Source organism: Pundamilia nyererei, unplaced genomic scaffold (genome assembly GCF_000239375.1).
Source record: "Pundamilia nyererei isolate P.nyererei 1_Seehausen unplaced genomic scaffold, PunNye1.0 scaffold00138, whole genome shotgun sequence".
NCBI lineage: Eukaryota > Metazoa > Chordata > Actinopteri > Cichliformes > Cichlidae > Pundamilia > Pundamilia nyererei.
This window is the reverse complement of record NW_005187539.1, coordinates 328,045-345,506: the sequence shown is the minus strand read 5'-3', so window position 1 is coordinate 345,506 and position 17,462 is coordinate 328,045. Positions and strand designations below refer to the sequence as shown.

At 39.6% G+C, this 17,462-nt stretch overlaps 2 protein-coding genes across 2 annotated transcripts in view; one reads left to right on the top strand and one right to left on the bottom strand.

Annotated features, from left to right (window-relative positions):
- Nucleotides 1-1,841, bottom strand: part of efhb (EF-hand domain family, member B) — a 9,196-nt gene extending 7,355 nt beyond the window's left edge. The window contains exons 1-3 of the mRNA XM_005744080.1: nucleotides 1,489-1,841; nucleotides 1,310-1,369; nucleotides 919-1,062 (exon numbers count right to left, since the gene is read on the bottom strand). Of these exons, the coding sequence (XP_005744137.1) occupies nucleotides 919-1,062; nucleotides 1,310-1,369; nucleotides 1,489-1,551 (267 nt within the window). The 5' untranslated portion in view covers nucleotides 1,552-1,841. The remainder of the gene's footprint in view (nucleotides 1-918; nucleotides 1,063-1,309; nucleotides 1,370-1,488) is intronic.
- Nucleotides 1,842-2,007: 166 nt separating this feature from the next.
- Nucleotides 2,008-9,910, top strand: rab5ab (RAB5A, member RAS oncogene family, b). The gene is made up of 6 exons (XM_005744017.2): nucleotides 2,008-2,206; nucleotides 3,998-4,214; nucleotides 5,044-5,195; nucleotides 7,104-7,226; nucleotides 7,471-7,564; nucleotides 9,488-9,910. Exons 2-6 carry the CDS (start codon nucleotides 4,049-4,051, stop codon nucleotides 9,601-9,603), a joined length of 651 nt encoding a protein of 216 aa, XP_005744074.1. The 5' UTR covers nucleotides 2,008-2,206; nucleotides 3,998-4,048; the 3' UTR covers nucleotides 9,604-9,910.
- The last annotated feature ends 7,552 nt before the right edge of the window (nucleotides 9,911-17,462 follow it).

The following is a 17,462-nucleotide window of genomic DNA, read 5'->3' as shown; positions in this document are numbered from 1 at the left end:
TCAAAGAGGAGGTACTGGTCCGTGTGTGTGGGCTTCCGGTAAACTTCAATGTTGAGGTTGCCATTCTCTTCAATGTGCACAGCGCAGTCCTGTATACTGTATGTGTGTGTTTTGAATGTGCACAAAAGTAGCCTTATATCTGATATCTGCACTCTAAAGCTTGTCATAAATCATGAAGAGTACAAACAAAAGTAAATCATACACATTTGAACACAAACTTAACAGGGATAACAAAAACAGAATAAGTGAGAGCCTCACTGTATTTTAATCCAGGATAGTTTGAACTTTTGCCAATGTTTTTGACATTTTTTTTTATCATAAATTGATGTACAAAAGGTAAAAATTCACATATGAGCATCCTCCAAATCTTGAAATGAAATCTATTACTACTTTATCAACTGTAAGGTGGTGAGACTTACTTCCTTCCATACTTAAGTCACTAAAGTCAAAGTCAAAGTCCAACTTAAACAACAGTACAGTTGTACACAGTTACATACAGGATATTATTTGTAGCAAGTGCTAGTTTAAGTGCTAGTTCAAGTGTAACTTTTTATTGTGATTGCACAGTCATACTTTGTAAAATAGTGAAGGAAATTGTAGTACTACCATACATCAAAGATGTACAGCAGTATAAACAAAACAAAATAAATAAATTCCATATATATGGAATAAAAAATATACAGTGTGTCCAGAAAATTTTATATACTATATTATATTTAATTTTCTGCACTGTATAAATGCCATTTCATTTATTGTGTCAATTCCATTTAAGTTATATGAGCCTTAAATCCACTACCAAGCAGAGCAATACACGAGTCATTGGTCATGATCTAAACAAAATATCAACCTATCAAATTTCAGTTTAGTTAAAAACCTTCCCTGTTGTCCCTTTAACAATCACAGGAAGCTCATACTCACAGTGAGGGGTGCTTTGGTGATGACACCATGAACAAGAGTGCTGCCAACATCTGGGTCATTTGCCTTCCCTGTGTGGACTCGGATAGTTCCTGGTCCGGGCTGGTTGCTATTGCGGAATTTCCTCACCACCGGTGGAGTCGTGGGCTGAAAATTACAGGGAAAGAGTTAACCCACAATTTCACACATTTTGTCTAAAAAAAAAATTAATCTGATTAATAATCCCAACAGATGTAAAACAACTGTTTCAAACTGAGATAATAGATAGAGACGTCCAAAGAGCTTCAAGTGATTTTTCCGGGGGGGGTTTCACTTGGAAGTTATACTTTCCAACAATTATCCCCACTTCCGGATGCTCTGAATGCCATGTCTAAACACATAAAAATGAACTCACTCTTTCCACTTCTCGTAAGCAGATTTTGACACTGTCTCCTGGAGGTATTAGTTTCCCGGCCTGCATTAAAGAAAAAAAAGTTCACTATGGTTAATATTAGAGAAATAAAGGTCTATTTTACTAAAACAATACAATAGCAGTACGATAGCACAGGATAAGCTATCTTAAAAAAGACTTACTTTCGGTATATTTCGGATTCTGTCAGTACATTTCACTTCGCTAGACGTGTTAATGTCAGTCATAATGAATTTAGATAGAGCCTTTGTAAAGTTTGTCTCTAACTAGGTATGGGAAGTTTTTAAGGCCAAACGGGTTTCTGTCGTGCTCGGACGCAGAGCTGTGCACCTGTTTAAGTACCGTTGCCTAGCAACATAGTTCAGCAATTCAACTTAATACTCTAGTTTGGTTTAAAATACCTTTCAAGCGAATCAAAGATTGTGATAACCAATGGGGAGACCATGTGAATGACTAACTTGTCCAAAATAAAACACATTGTCTAATGTATTTATTGCTTTGAGTCAGTGGCATTAACCTTGAACCGCAATCCCTGCTTTTAGCTCACTAGCTTAAAGATAAAAAAAAAATGTAGATACTCTCTTTTGTTATTTTGGAGACAGACATATTTCAATAAATTTGGTATGAATCCTGGCGTGTGATTGGTTGGCCACCCTGATACGCAGGCGGATTGTGAATTCCAGTCATACGATCTGTCATCATCCTTCGTACAATGCGAAAAGGGAAGTTGAAAGAAGTGGGAGAGCGAGCTCGCTGAGCCTTATGAAATCTAACGTTTCAGCAGCTGGTTGGATACTCGACACACTGTGAACATACGTTGAAGTACTGCAAATACTGTCCTGGAGATACCTTTACCATTAACTACGCTCCTGTTTTTGATAGGTAAGTAGCTAATATTAGCTTTAGCTGACTAGCTGTAGGCTATCTGGAGGGCTCCTCCCGATGCGGCCGCAGCTGAACAACGTTAGCCTGCCCAGTACCTATTATTTGGCTAGCTAACATTAGCTAGCCGATACTGGAAGGGCCGTACAACTTAGCCTAGTTAACGTTGTTCTGCTGATAAATCTGAAGGTATCATCACGTTTAGATTACCCACACATTAGCATTAATCCACTTTTACTCTCACAAACAGTTGCAGTTCTCTTTCAAACGCTGCTTGATAAGCTACTTCACTAATTCACCGTCACGGAGCTAACGTTAGCTAGCTGTCAGTAGCTGTACACACCCAAATCTCCATCATCTGAGTTTGAGCATTTTCAGAACTTATGTAAGTGTCATATTTAGTGCGTATAAGCTTGATTGGTATGCTGCTACCCGCACTCACGCCAGCGTTAATCAAGCGAAATCATGCTTTATAACAAACGCAGATTGGGTTTTGGACTAGGCATTTTGAACTTATGAGCTAGCTATGTTGCTAACGCTAGCAGTTGCTACCAACTAAAACGATCCACTCGGCAACAACACAACAAGTTATTTGTGGTGATCTCTGTGTCGTAACGCGATTTCGACGCTCGAAGTTGACAGCAATTATTTTTGGAGCGATGTTCTGTGTTTAGTTTGATGGTGGAAATGGTTAATGTCTAGGTTACAGAGGTAATCTGTTGTTGTGGCTGTTGTTTGTTTGACTACAAAATCATGAAAGACAAACAACAAAACCACTAAATTGACCCAAATACTTTTTCCCACACATGTGTCCAGACTGGTGGACATGTGTCCTCTTTCTGTCTGCCTCACGTAGTTGAAGCCACACACACACACGTTGTTTGTGTGTGAGTGTTGGGGTTTTCACTGCCAGAACAGTTGTTGAACTTGCCATTTGTAATTGTTGTTGAACTGGTACAGGGTAATAAGCTTAGAGGCACAAGTATAAATATATGTATGACATCAGTTTCCGAAACTTTGAACATGCTGTCAGGCAAAGTTTTCTCTCTCTCTCTTTAAATCTGGTATTGCTGCTTGTTACTATAGCGGACATCCAACTAATGTTTGTAGCTGAATGAGAGTCCGGTAATTTGAAATTATGTGTAATGTGTCAATTTGTACCAAACTAGAGTAAGTTTCCATTCATGTTTACGGGATTAGCCGTGGCATTTTGCCTTTGGATTTGGACTTCTTATTTTAAAAGAAATATAGTTAAAACAACATTATAAAATTTAACAGATCAAATATCAGTTGCCCTGATACGCAGCTGTATACGCATCTCTATGCATTTAAAAAAGTAGTTTCCAGGAGCTTTTTATGAAGAGTTCTAAAAGCGGTATTTTTAGATTTAGGAATGGTGGTGTGGGTCATTAACCAAAGGCTAAAGCTGAATAATTTAAAACACTGATCAATTGCAGGGTTTGTCCTGGTTCACAATCTGCCTTTTAGGGTTGACAGTTGGTCTGTGTATTGATAAAATGAGCATGTTACATTACTTAACCAGGGGGATGCATTTCCCTTTTTCTTTTTTTGTTTTTATTTTACTTTGGTGGCTTCCAGAGATTTTGTCCTTTCCCCAAAGTGTATTAAATACAGGAAAAACCCTGAACTGGCACTTTGGTTTTTGCAGGGACTAAATGTTTTGCAAAGGCAAAATTACCACATAAATTCTTATTATCTTTCATTTTTGTATCAGTTAATAAGATCTTCTTTTATAATGACACCTTGCTTTATTTTCTTTCTCCTGCTAAGGTGTTTTTCTACAGTTTTTCACATCCCGGGGACGAGACCAGACAGTGTGACATGGCAAGTAGAGGCGGAGCCACGCGACCCAATGGGCCAAACGCAGGCAACAAGATTTGCCAGTTCAAACTCGTGCTTTTAGGAGAGTCCGCGGTGGGAAAGTCAAGCCTTGTACTTCGTTTCGTTAAGGGTCAGTTTCATGAATTCCAAGAGAGCACAATTGGAGGTACGTAATCCTTACGTCATCATAAGTCAGTGTTGGCGTGTTTGTTTTTGCTCTGTGAACAGGCCATCTCTGAGACTTCCAGTAAACCACATAATGGAATATTTACTAAATGTTATGCTTGATAACATAACGGCTACATGCAGATAGCTGTACTAAGAGTCATAGTCCCAGAGCCTAAAGTTCATTTAAGAAGTAAGGCTATAGAATCATCAAGGTGTGTTGGAGTAAAACAGAGAAAGTATCACCAGGGGAAACTGGAACTCCTCAAAAGAGCATGTAGCCAGTATGAGATTCAGTTGGGAAAAGGGGGAATGTGAGGAATTGTCAATATAAAAATGCCTTATTAGAACAGGCAGCTATGCAAATATTTTGGTCCATTAGGTTACTGCGTTTTGGTTATCTTGATAATCTCACCCTCAGCGCCAGGTGACACCTTTACTGTACTCACTACTGAAAATAATCCAATCATCCTGCCATTCCACCACTACTAGTCTGTGTCCAAGGCTGTGTGTTAAGATAAAAAAAAAGTCCTTTACAGTCAGTGGTCTGCTGGCATTAGCTGATTGGGTAAAAACAACATTTAAGTGTTATTCACAGTTCTCATTTCAGTTAAAACAGAGCATAGTTTTCAAACTAAGGTTTAACATGTGGTTTAAAAGTGCCTTTGAGCAAATTACACCCATTTTGATTTTGGATGTTTAATGTCATCCCCAAAGTCATTCCTTTGGTTTCCAACATTGGGCCATGTCACCTTGACTGAAACACATTTGTGTAGCTCAGTATTTAAAGACCCACTTGTTACTGGTCCGTCTGCTTTGTACCCCTGCAGCTGCCTTCCTGACTCAGACGGTATGTTTGGACGACACAACAGTCAAGTTTGAGATCTGGGACACGGCCGGTCAGGAGCGCTACCACAGTCTGGCTCCCATGTACTACAGAGGTGCACAGGCAGCCATCGTGGTCTATGATATTACAAATGAGGTTGGTCAGATTCCAGGCTTATGTCTGTGTAGCTGTTGGCACACCTGTTTTCATTTACCTTTGCTAGCTCAAACAACTTTGTTGTCGAAGATGAGGAAGTAGTGGGGCTTTCCACCTTAATATTTCTAAGCAGTGGTTAAGCTAAAAACAGAACCTTATTTTGGTATCCTGACACATTAAGAAATGACTCATCACTCAACAGACAATGTTTTGCAGACAGTGCTTAGACCTTAGATGTCTCCCGGGGGCATTGTCAGGGACGCGTTATATGTCAGCATATTTTCATGACAAAGAGAACATATTATTCTCTGTTTAATATGTAGACAGTGTGCAGGTTAACGATTTGTCCTGTTTCCAATGTTTGTCTGCTTCAACAGCCCTAGAGGGAACCTATTATGCTAATTTCCAGCTTCATGCTCCTATTCTTAACTCAGAGTAGCTTTGTGTGATTCATAGTTCCAGATCCTCCTTGTTTACCTTCTGCTGGACATTAGTGGGTGTAACCTCTCAGCTCTTGTCTAGTCTCAGCTGAGACGAGCTCTTTTAACTTGCTTCCTCCGCCCTTTAACAATAAGAACTTAATTTGTGTAGCACCTGTAAATGCAGAGTTTACAAAGTGCTGTGACAGCCAAGCAAAAGCAGAATACCAAATTCAAACAGAAAGTTGGAAATTAGGTGGAAAACATTAACCTTAAAAATGGAAGAATTCTAACAAAAAATATGGAAGAAAATTAAAAAATGAATCTCAAACAATTCTCAGTCCTTGTAAACAAAACGTTCTAACAGCAGGTGGGTGGAGTTTGTGTTCAGTCAGAGCTGTGGGCCTGATGTGACCATAAGGCTGATTAATACTGACAACATACAGGGCCAAGAGTAGAACAGAGTGGCTGAAAGAGAGTAGCCTGAAGTCTGAGATTTGGGCTCACAGGGATTACTTTCACAAATGTCGATGTCCATTTTTGTGTGTACTGTGGAGATCCAGCATAACAATATCCAATGAGAGAAAAAAGGAAGCACGATAGATAGCATTTTAAACAAACTGATAAATAAATGAAACAGCTGCCAGTAAGAGAGCAGCTAATCTAGTTTTATCGTACATATCATATTACCTGAAAGTTGCATTGCTTCCTGGCCTCTGGATGCATGACTAAAATGTGGATGTAGAGAGATTATTTTTCCTTTCATCTACTGTATGTATGTGGATAGGTGTGAGTCATTCTTGTGTAAAAGCTAATACAAGTCAAATCGAATATAGAAGAGAGCAGAGTTTAAAGTCAGCATTATTCTCTCCTGTAGGTTTTACTTTAGTGACAAAGTCAGTAGTCGTTCCCCTTATCTTTTAATAAAAGCAAAGCACATAAAGCTAAAAAGCGCTTTGACATTTCTTTATTATTATTAAAGGGGGTAATCTTTTAAAGCACAGGTGTCGAACTCCAGGCCTCGAGGGCTGGTGTCCTGCAGGTTTTAGATGTGTCCTTGATCCAACACAGCTGATTTAAATGGTTAAATGACCTCCTCAACATGTCTTGAAGTTCTTCAGAGGCCTGGTGATGAATTAATCATTTGATTCAGGTGTGTTGACCCAGGGTGACATCTAAAACCTGCAGGACACCGGCCCTTGAGGCCTGGAGTTGGACATCCCTGTTTTAAAGAGATCGGGCTGAATGCAGCATTTGTTTATTGTGCTGCATAAGTCGTTGTAGTACAGCCTCTGCACACTGTGATGTTTACTGTAATATCTCATCAAAAGCATCACTGTAATGACTGTGTCCCCTGGAACATTCTTTAAAAGATAGACAAATCGGACATCATGGGAAAGTCTCCCTGTTTATCGTCCATCACACAGGCCTTATTGCTATTTTCACTAACTGAGCCCCTCCACTTACCCCTCCCTGATCTGTTTTCCAGGAGTCATTTGTACGGGCAAAGAATTGGGTTAAAGAGCTTCAGAGACAAGCCAGTCCAAATATCGTAATAGCCCTGGCTGGGAACAAGGCTGATCTCGCAAACAAGAGAGCACTGGACTTCCAGGTTTGTCTTCTTAATTAACTTCAAGATGTGCGCAGAGCCGCAAAGTCATCTTCAAATGAAGTAGACTTTGTGGCAGGATTTGTTGAAGCTAACAGTAAATAATTCTTGGAATAATTGTTGTTAATAATCTGCCGAGAGAAAAACATCCTCTGCTTGGAACATGCCTACTTGGCTTTCTCTGCTGCTTCCTTGCTTTGTCAGTTCAAACTATGAAAAACTAATGATTTTGGTGTAACCTTCACAGGATGCACAGTCATACGCAGATGACAACAGCTTGCTTTTCATGGAAACATCAGCGAAGACCTCTATGAACGTGAATGAGATTTTCATGGCCATTGGTAAGTGTCTCCGCCGCAGGACTTCAAATATGAAGTGAAATACTGCTCGTGACCTTCAGAGCCAGTCACTAGCTGTAGTATTTAAGCACACTGAAATGTCTCTGAAGTATCCTTACTAACAGGAAATGATAGTGGCTGTGCACCTGTCGTGTTGTGTAAATATAATATTGTAGGATTCATCTCAGGGTGTGCATTTGTATGATAAAGTGCACAAGAGGCTCTTACTGCCTTCATCCAAGTGTGCATTTGAGTGCAGGTTGTGTAATATTAGGCTACCGTAATGCACTACTGGGCAGTCGGTTGGCTTCAATCCATAAACCTGGCAAATATTAAATGAGTGTGTGCAGTATTTATATGCAGGTGATCATCTGTCATTAATGAGCTGGATCAGTGAAAAAAAGCCGCTGCAGAGTGTTAGCAAGAACCAGCGGGTTTTAAAGTGAACTGTGTGGTTTGTTAGCAGCTGCTAAATGACTCGTGTATTCACAGATAAATGGTGGATACTTGTAACGCGGGATGTTTGCAACTAGGTCCATAGCAGTTAATCCATCAGGTTCTGAAATTATATGTTGTATAGTGCTCACTCAGTCGTCCATCTTTATCCCCGATTGTTGAAACTTTGTCAGCAACCTTGAGTAATGTTGCATTTGAACAGATATTGTAATCTGAATCTAGTTTTGGTCTCAGAGAGTTGACGCGCGGCTAAGCTTTCATGTTGCTGAAGGAAGTTTGAGAGATGCAGTCGGGACTGTGATGCAGCTTCTGAAAGCTTAACTATATTTAGTTGAGTTTTGTATTTATTTAGTCTACTCGGTGGAATGTCTTGCAGAATGTGGTGTGCCAGCTGGCACTGTAAAATGCAGTTTGAGGTGTAATCACTGAGGCAGTACACAGTTTGTCCACCAGAGAGCGCTGTCAAGTTATTTTTAAATTGCGAAAGGTCTTGATTAGTTGCTCTCAGTTCTGTGGAAGTGCTTTTTGCTTTTTCATCCAGATGTTTTAACTGATGATGGACACACACTGTGTGAGAAATTCTAAACATTTAATAGGCAAAATAATATATTATCAGAAAGTATTTGAGAAGACTATAAGCGGATCAGTCCTTATAAAAGGGAGGGGGAAAAAATGGAAACCATTTGGCTGTGAGAGCGCCACTGAGGTGTGGGGCCACACCTATCTTCCGACTAAACCTTCATTTTGATCCTAGCCACGCTCCTCTAAAGTGTCATGACTAGGTCATGGCAAGTTATGACATCGTGTTGACAAAATCTATCCCTGGACAAATTAACACCCGCCAAAGTACTTAGAGACCTATTGTAAGAACTAGCACAAAGGTGGTTTTCACATGTGGCCATGATGAGACAATGACTCACAGAGTAAAAACAATACCAGTCATGTCTGCATGGCTGGTAAGAGCTGTTAGCTGCATTCCTGCCCTGACATTAGCATTGTTGCAACAGTTGGGGTGTGACTGTTCACACAGACATATAGGCTGTGCCAGAAATCAGTGCTAGATACTTTTCAGGGGTTTTCAAAAATACATTTTAGGGCTCATATTATTTGCTTAGTAAGTTAATTAATATCTCAAAGCGACTTCTCATAATGTTTCTTCACCCTGACACGCTGCTTTGGGAAGGAAATTTGGACTTTTGTGGAGGGGCAAAAACAGAGAGGGAGGTCGTGACAGCATTATTGCAAAGCCGACTCGAACATGAAAGACATTTTATCTCGAATATATCTCTGAAAGCTAAAATTACAACTGGAAAAAATGATTAGGTATTATCTAAAATGTATCAAAAATAATGGGCTTATTTGAAGTTACTCTTCAAATAATTTTTGATGTAATCACCTGTCAGGTTGTGGTCTTTGCTTGTCTAAAATTTCTGTAGGTGCATTACTGATCCGCTGTCTTTCTCACTGCAGCAAAGAAACTACCCAAGAATGAGCCTCAAGTGACCGGAGCCAGCACCGGACGGAACCGGGGAGTGGACCTGACAGAGACTGCTCAGCCCACCAGCCGCCCATGCTGCGCTAACTAACCCAGCTCTTCCTGCTCATGCTCCCCACACAAATGCACTCTCCTCCTTCTGGCTCCTCCCTTCCTTCTCACCTGAACAACATCTGGACATCGGGCTGCTTGGCTTTCTGACGTCAGACCTGACTTCAACCTCACTCCCCTGGAATAGCTAAAAGACTCTGTATAGCTGCATTTCTAATATTTTTTTTTTTTTTTTGATGTTCTCTCTCTTTTTTCTTTTTTTTTTTTTACTTTTTTTAAGAAGTGTATATCAGTATAATGGATGCATGTATCACTACAACGCCTAAAGGAAAAAAAAAAAGACAAAAAAAGAAAAACACATTTTTATCTCATATTCACTTGGAAGACTAACCCTGGTTAAGAAAGATGAGCGAGTGAAAAACCCGTGAGCGTGTGATTATGTTTTGTATGAGTTTCTGATGAGAAGGTGTTGCCACTTGGCAGGGTCGGCTTCTTGTTGCCCGTGTGTGTGTGTGTGTGTGTGTGTGTGCGCACGTGCGTGTGTGTGTGTTAATCTTTTCTTTTTGGTTGGGGTTTTTTTTTTGTTTGTTTTTTTTTCTGTGCTCACTATTTGGAAAAAAACAAATTGTCCCCATCTTGAGATGCCTGGATTCTCAGACTGTTTGTTGTGAGCCACTTGGGTGTCTCAGTGGTGCCAGGAAATGATTATCGTGCAAACCAACAACCCTTCCCTCCCTCTTCACATCTGTTACACAAGAAGATGCATCCCTCCAGGACTTCATTTAGGGGAGACTGTGGAAAATAAATTTGGGTACTGTTTGGTGTTTGAATAAATTCTAGCATGAAGAAGAAGAAGAAGGAAAAAAGAAACTGTCTTTATAAACATGTGACTCCTGAGTATGTGCAGCCATGCATAGAGCAACGCTTGTCAGATTTCTGTACATCATACCCAACAACAAGCCTTCGTGGTGCCGAAAATGTGGAGTTTGAACAAAGAGGACTTGAAAATTTGACCTAAAGAAGGCTCTTATGTTGTCATCACAGTGTCATAGTAAAAAATTGGAGTGACATAGAGAGAGAAATCAACAGGAAACTGTAAGAGTGCCGAACATTCTGTTTTGTGTTTTGCAAAGACTTGAATGTATGACTAGCGATATGTTTAAACTTTCAGCTTATCTAACCTGCTCTGTTTCCATTCAGGCCAGTAGTCAACCTGCATCAGTTTGGGTAATGTAGATGAACGGAGGGGCGTGGTTTTAAAAATTCAGACGGCATACAAACAGAAAATTGGACTATCACCCCATGTCACGAGTCTGTGGGGGGGGAAAAACGAAAAACTCTAATGTTGTTATAGGGTGCAATGTCGCAATGTTGTCTTCTTCCTTTAGTACAGCTTGCAGAGCTCGCAAGCTCACCAGGAAATTTATCTAGAGATGCCGAACAATTGTACAGTTCAGTATAGGTCTGCATTTTTTTTCTTCTTTTATTTACATTCTAGACCTTGTCACAAACTGGTCAAATGTTAAGCAGTGGTGGTCTTTTTAGGTATATGTAGTGTTATTAACAAAATCCCTCTCTGGTGTCTTGTTACTTTTCTCAGAAATGGTCCATGGTCGTGTTTGAAAGGAACTTTTATTGCATTGCACAGTGTTGATCATGTTTTAATTATTGATGACTGCCCTTCGATTTTATATGATGGACTGTATTGGACTTGCTAACCTTATGGCTATAAGGAAGTAGCATAATTAACCTAACTGGTGGTCTCTCTTACAGCTCAATGAATTTTAATGATGTAAAAACAGCATTACTAGTGATGGGCTGATCATTTTGAGTGTCTGAATACAACTTAATAAATCCAATAAAGAGGTGTGTTGTACAGCTTTTTGCTCTGAACATGTTGTGATATGCGGAGCAGTCGGACACTGCATGTCAGGCCCATATCCTCGTGAGTATATGATGCAAAATGTCCAATTTGGCCACATGTCACATTGAGTCATAAGGAATCTCAACAAAAATGACTGGATCTATATAAAATACTTAATAACTCATAACGTTCTGTGTAATCCTAATAAACAGGCAAATCAGACCAATCACAATAACCTCTTTGGCCTATCTTAGCTTGATGTCAAACAGAACTGACATTACACCCCTCCCATTGTAGAAGAGTTAGTTAAGGTTGCGTATAATTACCAGGTAATTGTTTTCTAGCATGCCAAATAAACTAAACAAGCTATCAAGATTAAAATGATGGGTAGAATATCAACTTTGCAGGTAATTTTGTGAAATTAAAATACTGAATGCTGGATGTTATGGAGACACAAATGTCTGATGTGCCAGAAGACCTGACCAGTGTTCTGCATTATCTAAACCATTTAAAGTCCACACCTCTGTGGCCAAAGCATTTGGCTCCTTGTTTGCATATGCCGTCACCTTTGTTTGGTTTTTGTAGTACAACATGCACATGTGCACATGTGGCCTTCCCGACACACCTTCCAAGGAATTTGCATCTCCTCCCAGGATCAAGTGAGTAAGCTCCTGCTTGTATGAAGTCACTTGTATACTGTACATATTACTCATATAATTATTCTAAATATGCAATAATTATTATTCCGTATAGTGGATATAAATGATTACTATATAAGTTCAAAATTCCTGTGAATTTAGCTGTGCATCTTCCTTCTTTGCAGTGACCCACAAATCACTTGACATAGAAAAGGTAAAATAAATAAATAAATAATGCTGAGATATCCTGGTTTATATATTCTGTAGTACAGGTCAGCATCAAAGTCTCAGTCATTAAAATCACAAATTATTAAACTGATCTTAGTTAAGTTTAATTGCAATTTCAATCTAGCGGCAGAATAACTTGCAGCTTCTTCAGGCTGCAAGTCAAAGTGATAAAGTGATACATTTTGATGCGTCATTGCTGTGTGAATGCTGCATCTTTAAAAAGCTTTAAAGTGACTGGTTATGTGTATGTGGCTTTTACTATATGGTTAATATTACCAGGGAAAGTGCTCATGCACTCATCAGTCCATTCATTAGCTACACTTTGCTAATGCCATGCTGGTTCTTCGTTTGCCTTAATTCTTTATGGCATAGATTCAGCAAAGTGTTGGAAACATTCTTCGGAGATTTTGGTCCTTCTTGACATGAGATCATCATACAGTTGTTGCAGATTTGTCAGCTGCACATCCATGAACCCCTGTTCCACCACATCCTAACGGTACTCTTATTAGACTGAGATCTGCTGACTGTGGAAACCATTTGAGTACAGTGAACTCACTGTCATGTTCAAGCACCAAGGTTTGGACAATATGAGCCACCACTGTGTTCATAAAGGCATAGACATGGTCAGCAACAATACTCACGTAGGTGAAATGATGCTCTTTTGGTACTAAGGGGTTCCAAGTGTGCCAAGAAAATATCCCCAACACGAGCATCCCCAATATTTACACCAAATTCTGATCCATCCATCCAAATGTACATACCTTAGGTTACTTGCTATCAGTTGAAGAAGTCCATGTCTGACCTCTGACATCCACAAGATATTTTCACCCAGAGAACTAACGCACACTGAATATTTTCTCTTTTTTGGGCCATTTTCTGTAAACCCTAGAGATGGTATGCATGGGAAAATCCCAGTAGATCAATATTTTCTGAAATCCTCAGATGAGCCGTCTGGCACCAGAAACTATGCCACTCTAAAAGTCCCTTAAATCACATTTCTACCCCCATCTGATGCCTAGGTTAAACTTGAGCAAGTCTACAGGCCTAAAGGCATTGAATTACTGCCATGTGATTGGCTGATTAGATATCTGCGTCACTAAGCTGTTGAACAGGTGCACCTACTAAAGTGACCGGTGAGTTCAAATGTAGTCTGCTGAGGTCAACAGCTTGTTTTGTACACACATATTAAATTTCACACCTCCAATTTGTCACACTTGAGCTTTGAGTTTTGGTCTACACCCATCCATTCGCACCACCATCCAACCGAATTTTCTCACTTGAGCTCACTTCTTGTCACTTCCAGGCTTCAGTATATATTCCCCATCTTCAGCCTCTTCTCTCAGCATCTTGCTCGATGACATCCTGACACTTCAACAATCTCTATCCTTAAAGTCCACATAGATGAGTCATGTGAACTCTCAGCCTGATCACGTTTGGATAGGACTCAAATTACAGTTCTTAAAACCTTATTAACAGCTTGTTCATCGAGTTCTGCCCACACACTGCAGAGGCACGAAGCAGCAGATAGAGAGAAGAGTGGTAAGGCTGTATAATACAGGGATAAATATCCAATTAAATTGGAGGCTAAAGTGGCAAAAAACCTCTTGGAGAACTTGATGATGCTCCTCAACTTGACAGCACTGTGATAAGAGGTTGATTGCACAAAATTACAAATCATTCCCTACTGGTACAAAGTCAGTCATTTAAAGATTTCAACTTTCACTACAACATCATGGAGAAAGAGTTTGCTTTTGCTTCTCACAGTATTTCTATAAAGTCTTGTCAGTCCACTGAACTGTCAGACGTTCTCAGAAGCACTGTTTCTCCAATTGTAGTAAAATTTGAAACAATGTATATTTTAAGATACTCCTGCAGGAGGTAGAACAAAGCACAGCCACATTTTTGCATATCCTCAAAGGTGTCTGAAGGAATTTTAAGCAAATTGTCATTTAAAAATATTTTACTGTACAATCAGTTGCATCAACAGATATTAAAAGAAAAGAAAAGAATAATAGATAAATACATAAGTACAAAATAGTGCCAAGCTGTTATGATGTGCTCTGTCTGAACTCATGTTAAAAATGTGGATAAACCAAATGATTCACACTACTTATGTCATTTCTAGCATACTAATTATACACTAGTTATGTATTTTACTTCATGTAGTAAATTATTTACTCAACTAATGTATAAGATAAGTAATAGGTGGTTCATCTTTCGATTGGCTTTCAGAAGATGGGCAAGAAAGTGACTTGTCCATAGTGTTGGCAGCAGAATTGAGTCCAACAGCATGGAAAAGTAGAACTTAAAGAATAGACTAGAATCCCAAATACAAAGAAGACATGCAGGCAGACAAGTGGAGGATGCCATCCTGTACCTCCTACATAGAGCCCACTCACACCTGGACATGGGAAAAGGCACAGTCAGGATCCTGTTTCTTGACTTTTCAAGTGCCTTTAATACCATCCGGCCCTGTCTGCTTCGGGAAAAACTAAACAGGATGCAGGTGGACCCCTGCCTGGTCGCTTGGATCTCAAACTACCTCACCGACAGACCACAGTACGTCAGGCTGTGGTCAGCAGCACAGGAGCACCACAGGGAACTGTGCTGTCCCCTCTTCACCCTGTACACCTCTGACTTCTGCTACAACTCTGAATTATGCCATATTCAGAAGTTTGCAGACGACACAGCCATCATGGGGTGTATCTGGGATGATCAGGAAGAGGAGTACAGAAGTCTGGTGAGGAACTTCGTCACATGGAGTCACACAAACCACCTGCAACTCAACACCTCAAAGACCAAGGAACTGGTTGTGGACTTCGGGAGGTCCAGAGCAGGTCCACTGCCAGTTCAGATAGAGGAAGAGGAGGTGGAGGTGGTCAACACGTACGAGTATTATGGGCTGTGGGTGTACAACAAACTGGACTGGTCATGCAACAAGCGTATTGTCTACATCTATCAATAAATCCGCTTATGCGGTGAAATATTTTTATTCAAGAATACATTTCATAGTTGTTATAAGTTGAAAACTGCATCCGTAAAAAAACAAAATTATGTTCTTTTTTTCTGCTTCTTTTGGGCTTTCTCTTCATTTCTAGAGTCAGTGCGCGGCACTAAACCTTATTTACCTCACTGAAATGCTTCAACTCAAGTATTGATTTAGAAAAATAAAACAAAAATGATTTTTTAATATTGCATCCTCATCAGCCAACGGAAAGTGCTCCGAAATAAAAAAAAGGTTTATAAATCTATGACAACTGGAGGAACTCCGTCTGCTGATGAAGTCTGATTGTTTATTCGATCAATGTCTGTATAACTGCTATTGAAGGGACTTGGTAGTGAGATTGCGGTTTCCACTGGCACAAATTCACTTGTACAAAAACTGTCGATATGGATAAATACAACTTAAGAAATTACTTTTTTTTTACAACACATATTTTAAAGTTTCTTATATTTTGAGTGTTATTCTCATCATTAGAAATTATTGACGTTTTCTGTTTCTTGTCATGTTTAAAAACACCATTACCGACAAAGATGAGTGGCATTCTGCTCTTGTCGCAGTGAAGCCTCAAGTTTTGCCAGAAAATCTTCAAACAAACGTTGGGCCAGAATGTGAGTCACCATGTCACATTCTGCTTCACTGGAAAAGCTGTCGATACACTTCATCCAGAAAGTTAAAGCCGAGCCCTTTGATAATAAGTTCAAAGATAAAATGAATATTGACCACAGTTTGTGATTGCAATCTTTCCACTGTGAGATTCTCACTCTTGACCTTCCACTGTCAATCAAGCCCACCAGATGATTCTGGAAATTTTATTTATGTCCAGGGAAATAACTTGAATCATCCTATGGAAGGAAGTTTCTCCCTCTCTGACCGAATTAACACGGACTTGTTACTGGTTCTCTGAGCTCTCCCTTTGAACAGGCCTTTTTAAGTGGGCCAGAATCTCTCTGGTGGTTTTCTTAGGAGAGGAAGTTTTGAAAAACTGGTCCAGAACTAATACTGTCACTTCGCTTGGAATGGAAGTCATAGCAGAGGGCCTTCCTTTAGTGTGTTACATCTTCAGTGAACCAAAGGGTTGTTTTGGTTTCAGTTTTCAGTCTAAAAAAGCAGCAGTTTTCACTCAAAAAGCTGAGCAGCAACCCCCAGGGCTGAAAAATGAAGCCAACAGAGAAAACTGCAGTACCTCAAATGGCCATGTGAGGCTCACTCTAAACAACACGATTAAAGACTTACAAAAAGAGTTTTGGCTACTTGAAGAGAAGCAAACGTTCTTTCCTTTTTAGTTACCAACGGGCAGCAGGATGAACTACAAAAATAATTCTAGTTGTATAGAAGTCTATACTCACTCTCAGTACTTACTTTCATGATGAGCACATCCTGTCAGTCGTTAGTTTCAAGCATGGCGTTCCCCTAAAGAACAGCAGGGTTTAGGGGACAGCTACTTTGTGATTGATGGTGATCATCGGATGTCTTCTGAGTTAGAGCCATGTCTCGGGCCTCACATCAGGTTTGTAAACACAGAGATGGCGACAGCCAAAATGTGGAACTCGTAGATTCTCATAGAAGTTCTTTTTTGAATCTGCATTCCTGTCTAAATACTGAAAAATCACTCCACGTCATGCCTGACTTGATTCCCTGGATCCAGTCCATATTAGCCTGTGATGTTTTCTCAAGAACTTATTTTTATTTCATATATATTTGTGAAGATATGATAGAAAATATCAAGTTTTGTATCATGTATTGATAAAGAAGTCTTCCAAAAACTTGTGCATTCAGATCCAGAACAAGCTCAAATGTCAATTGTTATCGTTACATTTTCAGGCAAATCAGTCCTTCAAAAACAACTTTTTTAAACGAACCACTATCAATATTGTAGCAGATGAAACGTGAAGGTGATGTCGGGACTGGTTTTGGTATCTACAGATATAATGCTCACTTCTCTGGCTTCAGTGAGGTACATTTCTTTTTGCCTAAAGACGCCAAAGTTTTTGATTGATTGATTGATTGATTGAATCTTTATTTTGAACATGTTGAAAAAGTACAACAAAATAGAATTAAAAGAGACAAATGAACAAAGCAAAACAAAAGGAAAACGAGCAACCACAACTCCAAATAACTTTCATGTTCAAAAAGGAGCAGGAAGAAGCATAAGCTTATTTAATCCC